This window comes from Lipotes vexillifer, unplaced genomic scaffold (assembly GCF_000442215.2).
Source record: "Lipotes vexillifer unplaced genomic scaffold, Lipotes_vexillifer_v1.1 scaffold911, whole genome shotgun sequence".
In the NCBI taxonomy this organism is placed as follows: domain Eukaryota; kingdom Metazoa; phylum Chordata; class Mammalia; order Artiodactyla; family Lipotidae; genus Lipotes; species Lipotes vexillifer.
The window spans coordinates 1,974,786-1,993,483 of record NW_006781377.1 but is presented as its reverse complement, the minus strand read 5'-3'; the positions used below and the strand labels follow the sequence as shown (position 1 = coordinate 1,993,483).

General features: G+C 42.4%; 1 protein-coding gene across 1 annotated transcript in view; it reads right to left on the bottom strand.

Moving 5' to 3' along the window:
* Positions 1-5,956: 5,956 nt before the first annotated feature.
* Positions 5,957-18,698, bottom strand: part of GUCY2C (guanylate cyclase 2C) — a 70,499-nt gene continuing 57,757 nt past the window's right edge. The window contains exons 23-27 of the mRNA XM_007454632.1: positions 15,426-15,600; positions 11,758-11,856; positions 9,396-9,490; positions 7,736-7,812; positions 5,957-6,607 (exon numbers count right to left, since the gene is read on the bottom strand). Coding sequence (XP_007454694.1) covers positions 6,433-6,607; positions 7,736-7,812; positions 9,396-9,490; positions 11,758-11,856; positions 15,426-15,600 — 621 coding nt within the window. The 3' untranslated portion in view covers positions 5,957-6,432. The remainder of the gene's footprint in view (positions 6,608-7,735; positions 7,813-9,395; positions 9,491-11,757; positions 11,857-15,425; positions 15,601-18,698) is intronic.

Below are 18,698 nucleotides of genomic sequence, written 5' to 3'. Positions count from 1 at the left end.
TGTTCCTTTCTCTCTGGTTTTTGTGTATCTATTATAGGTTTTTGGTTTGTGGTTACTGTGGACTTCATATACATTGAACTAAACTATATCTACTAGTTTTAAAACGGTACTCATTTACGTTCATACACATTCTAATAGATCTACATTTTTTACTCTCTTCCCCCATTTTGTGTTTTTGATATCATATTTTACATCTTCATTTTTATCCCTTAACTATTTATTGTAGTTATAGTTGATTTTATAATTTTTGTCTTTTAACCTTCATACTAGCTTATTTAAGTGGTTAATCCACACCCTCTACTATATATTTGCCTTTACCAGTGGAATTTTTCCTTTCCTATGATTTCTTATTTTTTGTTGTAGCCTTCTCTTTTTTCACTTAAACCAGACCCTTTAACACTTTTTTTTTTTTTTGCGGTACGCAGGCCTCTCACGGTCGCGGCCTCTCCCGTTACGGAGCACAGGCTCTGGACGCCCAGGCTCAGCGGCCATGGCTCACGGGCCCAGCTGCTCCGCGGCATTGGGATCTTCCCGGACCGGGGCACGAACCTGCGTCCCCTGCATCGGCAGGCGGACTCTCAACCACTGCACCACCAGGGAAGCCCCTTTAACACTTCTTTTAAGGTTGGGTTAGTACTGATGAACTCTTTTAGTTTTTGCTTTTCTGAGAAGCTCTTTATCTCTCCAATTCTGAATGATAACCTTGAAGGTATAGTATCTTAAGTTGTAGGTTTTCCCTTTTAAAACTTTAAATATGTCATGCCACTCCCTTCTGGCCTGCAAAGTTTCTGCAGAAAAATCAGCGGTTAGCCTTATGGGGGTTACCTTATATGTGACTCTTTGTTTTTCTCTTGCTGCCTTTAAAATTCTCTTTAGCTTTTGTCATTTTAATTATGAGATATCTTATACGGGTCTCTTTGGATTCATCTTGCTTGATGACTCTCTGTGCTTCCTGTACCTGGGAATCTATTTCCTGCCTCGGGTTCAGAGAGTTTTCAGCCACAATTTCATTAAATACACCTTCTACCCCTTGCTCTCTCTCCTCTCCTTCTGGGACCGCTATAATGCTAATGTTAGTATGATTGATCTTGTCCCAGAAGTCCCTTAAGCTATCCTTATGTAGCCTCATTTTTTAAATTTGTTTTTCTTATTGTATTCTGATTGGGTGATTTCCATCATTCTATCTTCTAGGTCACTTATGTGTTCTTCTGTATCAACTAATCTGCTGTTAATTCCTTCTAGTGTATTTTTCATTTTAGCTATTGTATTCTTCAGTGATGACTGGTTCTTTTTTATATTTTCTAGTTCCTTGTCAAAATTTCCACTGTGTTCATCTATTCTTTTCCCGAGTTCAGTTAGCATTCTTATTACTAATGCTTTGAACTCTTTATCTGGTAAATTATTTATCTCTGCTTCATTTGGGTTTTTTTCTTTCTTGTTCTTTCATTTTAAACAAATTCCTTTGTCTTCTCAATTTGTTTAACTTTCTCTGTCCTCATGAAATTAGTGAAACAGTTACTTATTGTGGTCTTGAAGGGGTGTCCTTGAATGGAGCATCCTGTACAGTCTCTGGTACCCAGTGGCTTTGGTGGGAGAGCTGGATCTGAAATGAGCATGTGTTCCCACGGGTGTGCTGGCAGCCCCACCTTGGTAGGAGGTAGGGCTGGAGCTGGAGCAGCTAGAGCCAGAGGCAGGTGCAAGCTGGAGCTTCTCCTACGCTCAGTGGCTGTTATCACCCTGTCGGGAGTGGAGTTGGGACCCAAGGGGCTGAAGCAGGAGCCCTGAGGGAGTTGGGTTTCTCCCAGATGTGGTGGTAGTCTCTACCTTGGTTTGCATCATAGCCAGGGCCTGAGGGTTTGGGGCTGCACTTCTGTGCTGGCTTCACTTTTTCCCTGGTATGTGTGACTTGGTTAGAGGCTGGGTCAGGGCCAGTGGGGCTGTTGCCACGCTACTCAGCTGGTTTCGCTCCCGCTGGTTTCGGTGGTCTCCTACCTGGAGCTGGTTCCCCTCCTCCCAAGTGTGGGCAGGAATGTGCGTGCTGGCAATGGCAGCCTCAGCCTTGGTCAGAGGCAGAGCCAGGCCAGGGTTTGAGCTGGCTCCATTCTCCCTAAGTCTGTGTACTCTCATTGGCAACGGTGGCCTCCACCCTAGTGTTGATTAACGCTAAGATTCTCTCTTGCCCCTTTATCTGCTCCTTCTGAGCTTGGAGCTCCCCCAGAACCCTTCCTACCTTTCCCATCAGTCCTCTTCTACAATTGCTTTGGGCTACTATTCTCTCTCTCTCTTAGTCTGATCCCATCTGTTTTCTGTCTTTCAGAATTGCCTCATAATTTCCGGTTCACCGAGGATATTCTTTCCTGTTTTCCAATTCTTTGTAGAAGTAATTTTCTGTCATTCTGGGGGTTTGAGGTGGGAGTGGGTGATTAAAACTAATGCCAAGTGTGCAATTATAATCTAGTCTCATTACTGATCACTGGAGCTGGAATCTCAGTGTATTATTCTCCACATCTAAATTCTCCTTTGGGAGACTGGCTACATAAATTATCTTGGGCAAATATTAAGCCTGACTCTAATTATCTTCTGGGTCTAACTACCAAATTCCAGGAAATATGGAAAATATAAGAACAAATTAAACATAACCATGAATATTCAATCAGCTAAATTCATTGAGGAACTATGTAGGAAAAATGACTCGATTTCTTCCACAAATAAATGTCATAGAAAAAAAGTGTGTATGGGTGAAACGGTATAGGTTAAAAGAGACTAGAGTGATGTTTCAGGCATGTGTAAACATATGGACCTTTATGGACCCCGACTTGAAAAAACTAATGTAAAATAGTTTTTGAAACAGCTAGGGAGATTTTTAATAAAATGAACCTGTTATTAGTTGATATTAAGGACTTTTCATTAATTTCATTTGCTATGATAATGGTATTTTAGTTATGATTTTTAAAAAATCCTTATCTGCTAGAGCAGGGGTAAGCAAACGATAGCTGCAAATAAAAATAAACTTTTACTGGAACACATCCTGCCCATGGCCTTGCATACTGTCTATGGCGACTTTCGTGCTACAACAGCAGAGGTGAGTAGCTGCAACAGAGAGAGGGTTGCCTGCCAAGTGTGAACTATTTACTGCCTGGCCCTTTACATAAACTGTTTGTCAACTGGTTAAGGGGGGAGAGGGACAAGTTAGGAGTTTGGGATTAACAGATACACACACTATATATAAAACAGATAAACGACAAGGACCTATACTATAGCACAGGGGTCTATATTTAATATCTCGTAATATCCTATAATGGAAAAGATCTGAAAAAGAATATATATGTATGTTTATATACATATATATATATAAAACTGAATCACTTTGCTGTATACACGAAACACAACATTTTCTATCAACTATACTTCAATAAAAAAATAAATAAAAGATGTATTGAGGTATTTATAGGTGAAAGACAGGATATTTGGAAGTTCTTTTAAAACAATCTGGTAAAACAAACAAAGTTGGTAGAAGATAGATGAAACAAGATTGGGAAAATATTGGTAATTCTTGAAACTGATGATGACTCGATGGGGATTAATAAGCTATTCTCTCTACTTTTGTGTCCATTTGAAAAATTCTATAATCAATTCTTGAAAAAAAATCATCTTAAGTATGCTTATTGCACATGAAAGTCCTGTGTTTGAAATGCTTTAGTTCTAATTAAGCAAGTAGAGAGAGGGGGGAAAAACTGAAGGTAGAGGTTATATGTTGAAAATCTACTATATGAACCGCTGTGCTAAGTTCTTGACAAATTTCATTAAAAAAATCATTATAACAACTTTCTGAGGTGGATGTTATGATTAATGATTTATTAATGAAACAGAGGCTTGGAGACATTAATTAATTTACAGCTAGAAAAGAGCAGAGAAGGAATTTGGCTGGTACCATTCTTAGTCACTGTCATCTCTGGTGTTATACATCCACACTGTTAAGTGGACAAGCCAAGGCCACACATCTGTTTAAAGGTCAAGAAATATTTCACAACCACGTAGAGTCTATAATAGAATACAAACACTGGAGCCTTCAACTGAGAAGTTTTGCATCAATGCCCTGTGAGCATTAAAAACAATTTTCTGGTTGACCTTAGAGTTGCTAGGTTTGCCTGTTGTCAAGGATGCTGCTTGGTCCCCACACCCACTTATCTCTTTCCATTTCTCTCTCTCCTATAAGATTCAAGGTTTGGCAGAGACTGTATGTCTCTACCGCCTACATCAAGCCCAGTCCCTGGAATAAAAGGAGAAGGTCAAATACGTTTCCTGAATGAATGAATGACCAAGAACTTCCGTGCCACGACCTCATCCCTGTGTTTACAGTCTCCTTGTGCTGGACACAGAAGCACAGACAGATTATAAACCTCCAGATTCCAAGGAAGGACTCTTGCTGCGTATTATGTGTTCAACCTATATATCAGGAGATAATTTATCACTTTTTTTTTTTTTTTTTTTTTTTTTTTTTAAGAAGCTATAATTTCTGTGGCCTCTAGGATTAAGACATTGAAAACAACATATTTCTATATAATTAGTCACCATACATCAAACTTTCTGTAGTTTTAATTCTGACAATTTCATCTTTCCCAAGGGAATTTATCTTCTTTCATAAAAAATATGCTGCGTATGCCCTTGTGATGTTGATTTTTTAAACTTTCAAATTTAAATCCAAAGGATCACTAATACCTTAGGAAAATTAACCTTTTTTATATGTCGACATTTTTAATAGGCATCATTTATTTTTAAGCTCTTCTAAATATATACCTTGAATTGTTCTCTCGAGAACTTCAGCATTATTATGATGACTTCACTTTTAATGTTTCCCCTTGTATGTGAAAGCCTACGTTGTAACCTATATGCTAGTTTCTCAAAGGGTCATCCTACTACTATGGCTTGTAGAGTGTGAGGACATCCCAGTCATACCTACCTAAAAAAGGAGCTTGCTTGATAAATACTACCGCCTCTAAAATATTAATGCAATGGAATAACGCCATCTAATAATTACTGGCAATATGTTTTAACTGCTTGCTATTTATGACATCCAGCCAAAAGAGTAACAAGAAATGTGAAGAACTGGGAAAAGGCAAATTTGGAGCCACACAAGGTCACAGTATTTCAGTCAGTTAATGCAGTAAGACTTTAGGATGGCTACTATTACTGCCAGAGATCTTGATCATCTAGCTGTCCTTCAGTTTGCCTGGGGAGTGCTAATGCAATTGATGTGGGGCTTTGTAGAAGTTCCTATAATCTCTTGCAAGATTTAACAGCAGGGATCCATTTGTCAAATAAAAGGTAAACGGATCCCTCTGTGCAGGTCTCACGCCCCCGTGTCCCCTGCATCGGCAGGCGGACTCTCAAGCACTGCGCCACCAGGGAAGCCCTATTACTTTTTGATTGTCTGCTTTTCCAGGTGATGGAGAAGACATAACCTGTTTCTTAATCTCAGGTGGCTTTTGTGGCAGAGGCCTGGGGAGGCATGATGTGGTTAGAGCAGTGGTTTTAGTGCTTTAGTGCCAGGGTGTTACATGCTTGTTCTTGCCCTTGCTGATACTGGTTTACTCAACCTGCCTTTTGTCCTTTCCCCAGAGATTTCAAGCAGACGAGTCATGCTGGAGTGCCATTAGAAGGGGCAAGAGATTGCTGCTGGATGTGAAAGGGGGTGTGAAGAGTTTGAAGTAATGTGTCTTTACAGGTAAACAGGATTTGAATTTAGCCCAGCTCCTATGGTAGAGGGTTAGACACAAAATTACCACATGCACACAGGTAATGATAAACGTCAAGGTTTGTATCCCTGAGCAATGCTGCTAGCTTTGCCCTCCTTCAGTGCAGGGGAATTAAGTCAGTTTTTCAGTGAGAGCAAGGCGATGGATGGTGCATTCCAGGAAAAATGGGTGGAAAAGATGGAAACACATCCACAGACCCAGGAAACACTTAACTTTTATTCCTACCTCATATACTGCATATTTTCTGCAAAAATTATGAGTTAAATATAATTTAATGGAGACAAAGTACTTAAAATATAATTGTGACAATTAAAAAAAGAATCCTATCACGAATACAGAAGGAAAAAGAGCCAGTAAACAAAACAAAAATAGGTGAAATAAGAACAAAATCTCCTCAGCTTCGAGATGGTACATTCATTCCTCTTCTTTCCCAGGTCGAAGCTCCCTGGGGTAACTGTTGAAATTGGGCCCCAGAGTAAAAGGTAATTATCGCACTGAGGGCACCCATCTGATTCACAGAAGCAAGTCTATGTTCCAGACAGGGCAGCCGAGGCTGAAGAGGTTGCATCTCAGTCTTCTTCCGTTCCACTGAGGTGTCAGGGAAATGGAAGCTTCAGGACACCTGCCCAAGTGCAGCTGGGCTTAGTTTGCCCGAGCCCTTAGACTTCACTGAGGTTTAAAAATGGGTGCTCTCCTTGCCTGTCGAGTTCAGCTGCAAGTATTCCAGGGTGCCCTTCTTGTAGCTGGCTACCCAGGTTGGTTTTCTGTTCCTTATCCCTGAGGCCTGTCTTTTCTGTAAAGAGCTGGCGATCATGTCTACAAACTCGGCTTGCAATCGCTGTTGGTTTTCCCTGGAGAGAGAGTGCGGAGGGAAAACGGATCTTCTCAGCAATTCATACAGACTATCCCTCAGCTCCAGAACCGCCAGTTCCATTCACTGAATACTTGTTGAACACCTATTCTGGGCTGAACACAGGAAGTCCAGAGAACACAAAATGATCCTTGCCTTCCCTTGATGAGCTTAAAGATCTGTCATCCCTGCTCTGTGTAGTTGTAGGAAAAGCAGAATATATTTCGAGCAGGAAATTATTGATATATTTCAATTTCAAAGTGAAACAACATGCTGCGGAATTCGGAGGCATGGTTAGGTTTACACATACCTCTGCAGGGAGGGGAAAGGAAGCCAGGAGGGTGCTAGGCCCCTGCCACCACGAAACTCTGAAAACACATTGGTCCCACACCTTCCTAGGAGTGTGGCTTGTCTGGGGAGGGCTCACAACAGGTGGAGGGTTTCAAGAGTTTAGAATGGACCTGGGGTGCTCTTAATAAGGGGCCAGGTGCCCCGTTACCCAGGGACGATCTGGGTTGTCTTGGCATCTCTACGGTCTTCCCCATGTGTCTGGGTCCTGAGTCTAGGAGTCTGCCAAACAGGGTTTCTCCACCACAGCAAAAGCCATTCCAGTGGCCACAGAGACTGATCGCAGTGGCCAAGGTGCAACTGGAAGACCACTTGAGTCATCTTTAGGGGAACCTGAAACCGGTTACTTGGACCTGAAACCTGTCTTCCTCATCTCACGGGGAACACACGCTCCATGTGAAGACCCAGACCCGCAGTCCTGGACCTGGGGGCGTTCCTGTTTCATTGGGTGACTCGGCAGAGCACTGCAGGCACAGGAGGCAATGCAGTACAGTGTGCTCCACTGCTCTACTTTTGTTACGACCAGAGGGGCAGGGAGGGAGCCCTAACCTGTCCTCTGGTCTCCTGAGCAGGCCTGAAACCCTCTAGCAGTCAGAGAAGAGGTTTCCAAGCTTTTTCATGTGTGTAGTCTCTCACCTTGTATTCATTGCTCCACTGCCACTGGCAAAGCACTCGACCACAGTTAAACCGACCACAGTTAAACCGGCTGCACGTAGCACAACTTACAAAGCCAAGACCTCCCCTCCCCCACCCCTCCCCATCATAGCCGCAGGCAGCTTACACGGTTGGAGGGGTTGGCAGGTTGTACTCCTGGTCCTTCCCCCCGGTCAGCCAGTAGGTGGTCTCAGTTCCTCTTCCCTAGAGAGAAAAGAAAGGTGTGTACCATGGAGACCAAGACAGTCGGCTCTAGCCCATCGTTCTGACCCACCGTTCTGACAAGTACCTGTTTCCAAAAGACATTTCACCTCTGAGTTTCTCATCAGTGCCTATATTTTAGGAAAGCACCTGTTCCTGATATGATTTGCATTATCTGTAGACCGATCTATTTCTAAGTGCCTGTTAAAAAATAAGTCTCTCATCCACCAGACGTGTTTTCAAAGTAGAATTTTCTTTTTTCCCAAAAGATATTTCAAAATATCACCACAGCAACAGCACAAGAGCTCTAAAATGAAAAAGGAAGAACATTCATCTGCAATCCTGCTACGCCAACGAATCCAACTGGTTTCTGTTGTCTACGTTTTATTCCGGCCCTTTTTGTCCCAAAACTTTGCCACGAAACTTGTGCCACAGGTTCCCCACATTCAGTGTGTAAATTATAAACGCATGTGCATCGTAATAAACATTCACTAAGTACCACTGGCTGGGCCCATCTGGAGGCTACAAAATAAAGGGAAACACAGGCAATTCTGTTTTTGCTAGAGCTTGTATTTGAAAAGGAGACTGGATGTTTATATTTTTAAAAATCACTCATTCAAAACAATTGTGGTTTGGGGCTGTGTTCGGACTATAATAATCCTTAGACCACTTCTGTTTTGCGGGGAACACCCTGCAGAAAATGTATTTATGGAGAATTAAAAAAGCGAGTGTGATGTTTGGACACAACTACCTAAAAGGAGGCTTTCCCAGTTGCCGTCACAGAGCAGAGGCCAGTGGCCCTATGACTAGTAGAGACAGATGGTCTTGGCCGATCATTGGCTTCAGACCAACTGTGAGTGAGGCTGCCTTCAACTAGCAGCCGGTGGGCCACCTGGAGACGCGCGGTGGCTCTTGAGGGCTGCTGCTCTAAATGTGTGGGGCAGCATGGCGCATCTGAAACAGGGATTCTTACATCTCCCTGCACATCACAGTCACGTAGAGTACGTGTTTCAAGTACAGATTTCTGATCTACACCCAAGGAGAGTCTGACTCAGCAGGCCTGTGGAGGGAGTCCAGGCACCTGCATTGTAACAAGTGCCCAGATGATGCTGAGTCAGAATGTGGAGCCACACCTTGAGGTCACTGGTCCAGAACCTCAGAAAAGTACAGCAAGAAAGGTGGCCTTAGAGAGTAGCAGCATCTTGCAGTAAAAGCGAAGACATAAGTGGGGAGAGGGGCCTTTGACTAAAGTAGTCCTGCAATAGACCTAGCTCTTGGGAGTGGAGGGGGAACTGGGGACAAACCTGGATACAGGTGAAAGAAATGGTGGCAGCATTTTATAACGTAGTGGCCATAGTTCAAAACATCAGGAGTCTTTGGAGTAAAGGAAAGTTCTGAGTTTACAGTCTTCGGTGGTAGCTTCTCCTACAGGGGAGGGTGGGTGATCATTGCGGGGAGAGCAGGAAAGCACTGTTCAATCTCATGCTCATCAATATACTGAACATTGGATGTCCAGTCTCAAAGGAGGCATCCCCCAGGTGCTGGTGAGAGCTTTTTTCTGGGTGCTGTCTCTGTGGATTCCTTACCTTTAAGTACGTTTCTCCTCTCACTTCATACAGGAACTGGCACTCCGTTCTCTTCAGGATGGATATTGTGGAGCCACTCACATGAATTCTCAAGGCTGGAAATGCAAAATAGATAAATGAAAATCTCATCCGTTTTGAAAGCTATTATATGGCGCCATTTGTTTCCCTTTGAGCCAGAATATTTATTACAGGTGCTCTTGGCAGCTTAGATGTTGTAGTAAAAAAAACGCTTAAAAATATCATCAGTGAGATAAGAACTATTATCACACATGGGAAGACAGAGGGTCCTGAGTGAGGGGGCTCCTTAGGTTGTGCCCCATAAATTCTCATCCCAGCTCAGAGTGGGAGACCCTGGGCCTGGCTTTGGATTTAGCCTGTGGTGCTGAGCTTTTAAGGTGGAATTTGCTCTGGCGTCTCCATATAAACATTCTAATAAGTAGCTAAAGTGTTGGTGGCAAGGTGAAGATTCTGGAGAGAGTTACAGAGTCTTGATTTTCTCATATTTTACTCTTCCGGGGTAACGGTTATCCTTCTAACAAACAAGTGGTCAGGGCAATCTCATTCCCTGATTCATTACTATATAACACCTTCCCACTCTGGGTGCCACAGACAGTAACAACAGTAAGAATAATGAAAACCCCGTATTGCCTGCCTACCATATACCAGAGGGCTGCTCAATGCTTAAAACACATCACTTCAACTCCTTCCAGAAACACTTCCAGCAAGGTTGGAACCCCATCCTCAATTTGTATCTTCAACTTTCTGATGCCTAGAAAGATGAGGTAACTTCCTCCCAAGCTTACACAGACAGTGACTTGTATAGTTATGATTTTAACCTGTCTGTTTGGCCCCAACCTTATTATTTCCTTTATACCGTGACTTTCTAGTTCAAACCAGTATCAGGTTGTCAGTAGACTGCCAAAATACCATACTACCACCAGTGTTTTGTAAGCCCGCACACACATTACCAATGCTTTCTTTCTCTCTTGTATATATTTCTAATATTATCATAGTCATAGGTATTTATTGAGCATTTACTAGATGTAACACACACTGCCTCTACCTTGCCAGAAAATCGCAATATAAGCTTTTGCATATGACAAATACTTATCATTTTCTTTATTAAAACCAATTCCAAGGAAAACCAAATAAAAGAGGAATAGGAAAGTGAACCAGGGTATATACTCTGTATCTAACCCACTGAATTTCTATTCAGTTTAACAGAAATCCTGCGTGCAGGAATGAAGACCCGACGTAGCCACAAATAAATAAATTTTAAAAAAAAAGTAAACCTTAAAAAAAAAAATTTAGACCTGGAATGCACACCGTCTTTCGTTTTTCCTTATTAAAGGCTCAGTCCAGCACTTTGTATAGGCTATGTACAGCAGGCAAAGTTCAGTGTTCATAGGAGCTTGACATTAGCCGCCTCAATTTATAGCTGTGGTAGTTTGTTCACAGGGGTGTCAAATTTGAAGTCTGTAGGAAACAGATCTGGGGCCCGAGGACAGATTAGTCTGTAGGACTGTCTGATTGTAACACCAACAACACCAGTAATATCTCCAATTTCTTTTTGGGTCCTTTTCTCAGCTGATGCCTGTGAGGCCATGTAAATGGCAGCTGCTGCCACAGATATCAGGCTCCTTCCAGGAACCAAGTCCAATGCCACAGCTTTACGGGCTATATGTGTAACTACCATCTGTACTTTAAATGTCCTAGGAACTCCTTCATGTCTGCAGGCAATATAGAGACAAGCAGAAGCTATGGCATCATCAGCGCTTCCCTTCAGGCTCTTCTGTTCATATCCTTGCCTGAAGAGATTTCTGTTAAACGGAATTTCTGTTTAACTTACATGGATCTATGCTAAATTTCATGGCTATTCCAGGTAGAGCATGCCTGAATGCATTGCAAATGAACCCAAATTAATGGTACCAGTCTAAAACTGAGTCAAAAAGGAAGAATAAAACAGTTATCAGTAGGGCTTCCCTGGTGGCGCAGTGGTTGAGAGTCCACCTGCTGATGCAGGGGACGCGGGGTCGTGCCCCGGTCCGGGAAGATCCCACATGCCGCGGAGCGGCTGCGCCCGTGAGCCATGGCCGCTACGCCTGCGCGTCCGGAGCCTGTGCTCCGCAATGGGAGAGGCCACAGCAGTGAGAGCCCCGCGTACCGCAAAAAAAAAAAAAAAAAAAATCGTTATCAGTAAACGGCAATTTGTAGCAAGGACTGGATTGACCCAGGCTCACGGCCAGTCAATGTGAAGAGTCATTCTCCATCTCACTGGGACTCATTCTGCATTTTATCCTACAATCCCCTCTGCTGGAAGACAGAATCTCTGTCCTCTAAGAAAAGCAGTCTCCCTTCTTACGGAGGCCAGTGGATTCCATCCGCGAGGCTGTGTTGACTGTATCTCCGAACAGGCAATAACGGGGCATCTTGATGCCCACAACTCCGGCAGCACAGGGACCTGAGAGGGACAGAAAGCAAGAGGTGGAGGCAACGGAAGTCACACAGTGGAGTGGGGGTGGGGAGGCCTCTTCTCAGGGTCACGATGCCTCATTTCGTGGAGAAGCGGTTCAAGGTGGGTTCAAGGTGGGAAATGCGACCTGTGACTTTTGCTTTAAATCAATGTATTCACTGCGGGGGGGACCATTATCCAAATCACGCTTTCAGAAAGTATTTTGCTCTAGCACAGAGAAGCGCATTGGCAAGAAACAAGGCATCCAGAGATCCAGGCTGCAGAGGTGTAAAGTGCTCCTTGAGATTATGTGTGTGTGTGTGTGTGTGTGTGTGTGTGTGTGTGTGTGTACACATATATATAAAGATTTATTTATTATTTATTTTTATTTATTTTCGGCCACACTGGGTCTTAGTTGTGGCATACGGGATCTTTTGTTGCAGAACGCGGGCTTCTCTCTAGTTGTGGGGTGTGGGTTTTCTCTCTCTAGTTGTGGCGCGTGGGCTCCAGAGCGCCTGAACTCTGTAGTTTGCAGCACGCAGGCTCTCTAGTTGAGGTGCGTGAGCTCAGCAGGCTTAGCTGCCCCGCAGCATGTGGGATCTTAGTTCCCTGACCAGGGATCGAACCCACATCCCCTGCATTGTTAAGGTAGATTCTTTACCACTGGATCACCAGGGAAGTCCCCCTCTTTAATATATTAAATAGAAGGCTCTCAGGAAGGGTGAAGACTATCCCACTGCTTGCTTCCTCTTCCAGCCACACATCCCGGAGTGCTGAACTGCTGGAGGGCACAGTACACTCGAAGGCTCAGTGGCCCAAGTTTGTTTTATTTTATTTTTATTTAAGTCAGAGTAGCCTTTTTGGCATTGGTGGCCTGATGATGGAAGACCCAGAAGACAAGGACTTGGCATCTTCTTCCCTGAGCATTTCATGCACCATGTGAATACAGAATGGGGAGCCTATCGCACAAGGATACTCCAAAAAGAAGAACAAAAGCCAAGGCAAGGCGATGCACAGTGGCATATCAGGTAGGAAAGAAGGGTTTGCTCATGCAAGCATTTGTGTGGAATGACGGAATGCAAGGAGTTAAAATTTTCGAAGTTAAAGATTAACTCAGAAACTGCAAAATTGGGTTTTGGATAGAGGTAACTATTGATTTTATGGTTGGCTGATTGGTTTTGACCTCTATGAGTTTCTTGATAGATTCGTCCTACAAATACTCTGTGTTTATGAACACTGAAAAAATTGAACATTGAGTTGTTCATTGTTTATGAACACTGAAAAAATAAAAATACTGAACCCTCCCCTGTTAGGTTCAATGCAAAAAACAAAACAAACCACAGAGAAATAAAAAACAAGCAAAAACCGCAGCAGCTACTTTATTAGAAGTTCTCTGAGCCTCCCAGAATCTAAAATATGACACAAATGAACTTATCTACGAAACAGATACAGACTCACAGACATAGAGAACAACCTGTGGTTGCCAAGGGGGAGGGGGGATGAGGGGAGGGACAGACTGGGAGTTTGGGATTAGCAGATGCAAACTAGTATATGTGTGTATAAATGAATCACTCTGCTGTACACCAGAAACTAATACATTGTAAATCAACTATACTTCAATAAAAAAAAAAAAAAGATCTCTGAGCTTCCCAAGGCTGTGTCTTGACTAGTCACTTCAAAAATGGAATGATAAAACTGGGAAGGGCCTGGAGGTGGAAAATGCCTGCAGATATTATGCTTTGTCTTCAACTATCAATATTTAATGGCAACCTTTTAATTTCTTAGGGATAAACCCATCCCGGTATATGTGTCTACTATTTACTCTCATTCCAGCCCAATGTGACTGCCTGGGCCCTGGCAGTCACTCAGGCATTGAGTAGGTCACAGAGGAAAAGAGAGGAGACCAGGACCCAGAGCTCCATTCTCCCCTCTTGGTTCCATCAGCTCTGCTGCTGTCCCTTTCTCCAGGCCCAACAATTTGTGATGGGTCAGGGAGATGCCAAACAGTTCCCTTATGTGTATATGTAAACATCTACGACAATTTGGTTGTGACATGACTGGGGAAGGCCACAGCTATGTTCCTGGCTGTCAAAAGATGTGACAGCAGTTTTTAACTTCTATTTACTGTCACTCTGAGACTCTCACTGATTCATTACTCAACCATTTACTGTCTGACTCTGTGCTAGGCACGGTGGATACAGGATGACTTTTGCAAATGCAGTTGTCTGGCCCTTACCACAAAGCCTGGAGTGACCTCTTGGGTTTTCTCTACCCTGTGTCTTCTGTGAGGCTTGGAGGGCGGAAAAAGGGGCAATGACAAATTATAGGGAGATGTGATTTACCTTAACACAAGGAAAGACTGTCTAACAATTACAACTATTTGATAAAGGAGTGAGCTGACTTTGGAAACACTGAGTTTTCAGGGAGCCCTGGGATTATTTATTCTAAACGTGGTTATATTATTACTTATCTTGGAAACTATAATTTATGCCCTGTAAAAGATTAATCTAGATGACTTCTGAGTTCCTCTACCACTATATTTTTCTGTGATACCGTAAGTCCCTACATAGGAACGAGTTCTGTTCCGAGAGCGTGTTAAGTCTAATTTGTTTGTAAGTCCAACAAAGTTAGCCTAGGTAACCAACTAACACAATTGGCTACATAGTACTGTACTGTAATAGGTTTATAATACTTTTCACACAAATAATACATAAAAAACAAACACAAAAAATAAAGAAAACATTTTTAATCTTACAGTACAGTACCTTGAAAAGTACAGTAGTACCAGCTATACACCACTGCTTTTACGCTCACTTCTGGACATCCTGGGCGCGAAATAAAGATACTGTACTACTGTACTCTAAACAGTACTATACAGTAAAGTACACAAAAGCACAACCACTTGTAGAGGATGCACGCATGTGACAACATATGCCACATATGTGAACTAACTTACATGACTGGACATGGGAACGCATGTTTGCATCTTTAAAAGTTCGCAACTTGAAGGTTCATATGTAGGGGACTTGCTGTATACTCATCTTCTCAAATCTCTACATTCAAGGTTGGATAAGTTTCATGGTCTTTAAAGTGATCCATGTACTTTCTGTACCACTGAGGGGTTGGGGGAACATAAACACCCTTTTATTGTAGGGATCTGACCAGGTATGTTTTCCCCCTGTAGATAACATAATCCATTTAAGATACTGTAATATTTTAGTGGAAAAAAAATACACAGAAGTTGGGGGTGGGGGAGAGGGAGGGAATGGGGAAGAGATAAATGACATAGTAAATAGGGTGGCTTAAATAGGAAGTCTGGAGCTTGGTATTTTAGTTTGTGGTTGGTGTTTATCACTCCATGAGGGCTGTCATGGCTGTTGCTTCCTAGAACTCTCTAGAGACTAATTATAGGTCTAATTATGTCAGGATGTGTAATGGGACTTCGTATTTGGCAGGAGGATTCAAGAGTAAACCTCATGGGAAAATTGATCACGTCTGAAGGTCCTTTAACCTTTCTGATTTAGTCGGTGCACAGAGGTACATATGGTTCTCGATTGCTACAATGCTCAACTACATACCAGAGTGAATTCCAATGCGAATCCATATTGGGAGGCCGGGAAGATGCTCTAGCTCAAAGGTCCCCACGAAGCTGAGGATGTCCAAAGCCATCTTGGCAATGTCAATCGCATGCCGGTTGCCATTTCTCTTAGGCAAACCACTAGCCACCATGTAGGCATCACCAATGGTTTCCACCTGGGGAAGTAGTTTCTCATTAGTGAATCTGCCCCTTCTAATGGCACAAGAAATCAAACAGAAGCAGTTAGTCACATAAAAAATACAAAAATTGGCTCCCCTGGTGGCGCAGTGGTTGAGAGTCCGCCCGCCGATGCAGGGGACGTGGGTTCGTGCGCCGGTCCGGAAGGATCCCACATGCCACGGAGCGGCTGGGCCCGTGAGCCATAGCTGCTGAGACTGCGCGTCCGGAGCCTGTGCTCCGCAACGGGAGAGGCCACAACAGTGAGAGGCCCGCGTAGCGCAAAACACAAACAAACAAACAAAACACAAACAAAAATTTTCGAGAGCTCAGTATGAGCATGGCCCTGTACGCTTTTTCTGGGACTAGTTCAAGACCAGTTCTATGCTAATTTCTTCAGGGTTTTTATAGCCTAGTGAAATAGTTGATAAAACAACTATAAAGGATTTTTTAAAAAATATATTTTAAATTAATTTTTAAATTAATTTTTGGCTGTGTTGGGTCTTCGTTGCTGCGCATGGGCTTTCTCTAGTTGTGACGAGCAGGGGCTACTCTTCGTTGCGGTGCACAGGACTCTCATTGTGGTGGCTTCTCTTGTTGCAGAGCACGGGCTCTAGGCGCACGGGCTGCAGTAGTTGTGGTGCATGGGCTTAGTTGCTCCGCGGCATGTGGGATCTTCCTGGACCGGGGCTTGAACACATGTCGCCTGCATTGGCAGGCGGATTCTTAACCACTGCACCACCAGGGAAGTCCCCACTATAAAGGATTTTAACCATATGAAAGTACTTTATAATAATATGAATCGTCCAGATGTGATGACAATTCTATCAATGTTGAAATAATCTGAATGGTTTTATATAATTTTAGGAACACCTCTAAATACCAGAAAAGTCATCTTTGGCTCTTATCATTTTTTATAAACTATTTGACAAAAAATAATGATAAAACTCAAAATGGATTAAAGACCTAAATGTAAAGTCAGACACTATAAAATTCTTAGGGAAAACACAGGCAGAACACTCTATGACATAAATCACAGCAAGATCCTTTCTGACCCACCTCCTAGAGAAATGGGAATAAGAACAAAAATAAACAAATGGGACCTAATGAAACCTAAAGGCTTTTGCACAGCAAAGGAAACCATAAACAAGACGAAAAGACAACCTTCAGAATGGGAGAAAATATTTGCAAACGAAGCAACTGACAAAGGATTAATCTCCAAAATATACAAGCAGCTCATGCAGCTCAATATCAAAAAAACAAACAGCCCAATACAAAAATGGGCAGAAGACCTAAACAGACCTTTCTCCAGAGAAGATATACAGGTTGCCAACAAACACATGAAAGGATGCTCAACATCACTAAACATTAGAGAAATGCAAGTCAAAACTACAATGAGATATAATCTCACATGGGTCAGAATGGCCATCATCAAAAATCTACAAACAATAAATGTTGGAGAGGGTGTGGAGAAAAGGGAACCCTCCTGCACTGCTGGTGGGAATGTAAATTGCTACAGGCACTATGGAGAACAGTATGGAGGTTCCTTAAAAAACTAAAAATAGAACTACCATACGACCCAGCAATCCCACTACTGGGCATACACCCTGAGAAAACCATAATTCAAAATGAGTCATGTACCACAATGTTCATTGCAGCTCTATTTACAATAGTCAGGACATGGATGCAACCTAAGTGCCCATCGACAGATGAATGGATAAAGAAGATGTGGCACATATATACGATGGAATATTACTCAGCCATAAAAAGAAACGAAATTGAGTTATTTGTAGTGAGATGGATGGACCTCGAGTCTGTCATACAGAGTGAAGTAAGTCAGAAAGAGAAAAACAAATACCGTATGCTAACACATATATATGGAATCTAAAAAAAAAAAAAAAAAAGGTTCTGATGAACCTAGGGGCAAGACAGGAATAAAGACACAGATGTAGAGAATGGACTTGAGGGCACTGGGAGGGGTAAGGGTAAGCTGGGACGAAGTGAGAGAGTGGCATGGACATATATACATTACCAAATGTAAAACAGATAGTTAGTGGGAAGCAGCCACATAGCACAGGGAGATCAGCTTGGTGCTTTGTGACCACCTAGAGGGGTGGGACAGGGAGGGTGGGAGGGAGACGCAAGAGGGAGGGGATATGTATATGTATAGCTGATTCACTTTGTTATACAGCAGAAACTAACACAACATTGTAAAGCAATTATATTCCAATAAAGATGTTAAAATAATAATAATTATAGGTTCCTCTAAGACATAATACACTTTCTTATATTATGATGATTCCAATCACTTTTCTTGTAATAGGTAGTAGACCTATTTATTCTTTGATAAATGTTCTCCCTTTTAATATTATTTTCATAATCATATACATAATTCACGTGTGTTGGTTAGTTAACTTCATTTTGCTGAGTATCTCTAAAATGCATAATCATTTTCTATTCAATGGGAACCCTTGTTAGTATGGCTTTCTGATCTACATAGGGTGAGGACTGAGCTAAGATAAATCCTAAAAGGAAGTCCTCCCTGTAGGTAAAACCATCATAACAGACTGTTACATGAATGACCCCTAAACTTAAGCATACAGAGTTTTAGTCATATTGTTTATCTCAGCAATCTTCAAAATAATCCATTGAGTTAGGTATTATTATGCCATTTTACAGATAGGTAGATTGAGACTTGCTGAAATTAAATACTATATTTTATGAGGTCATGCAATGAGGTGGGGCAATCTGGGATTTGAATAAAGAGCTCTAATTCTGAAGTTACTTGTTCCACATGCTCTGCTGCTTTTCCAGCATGAAAATGTGGGAATGCAATTCTCCTTTACTCTTCCAATTCAGACATTATCAGCCCGGAACTGGCCAGCACCCTGGTCATGCAACAGATCCAGCTCTGTTCTTTACTCTTCTTCGAACGATGCTTGCTACTTCAGCGACAACGACAAAAGATTCCAATTCTCCTGAGAATAACTCTGGTGCCTTCTCTCCTTCATTCATAATCAGCCTAAACACTGCCCATTTTGTGAAGATGACTGAAGAGTAAACCATTTTCCCTAAATTTAACACCCCAAATTAATTC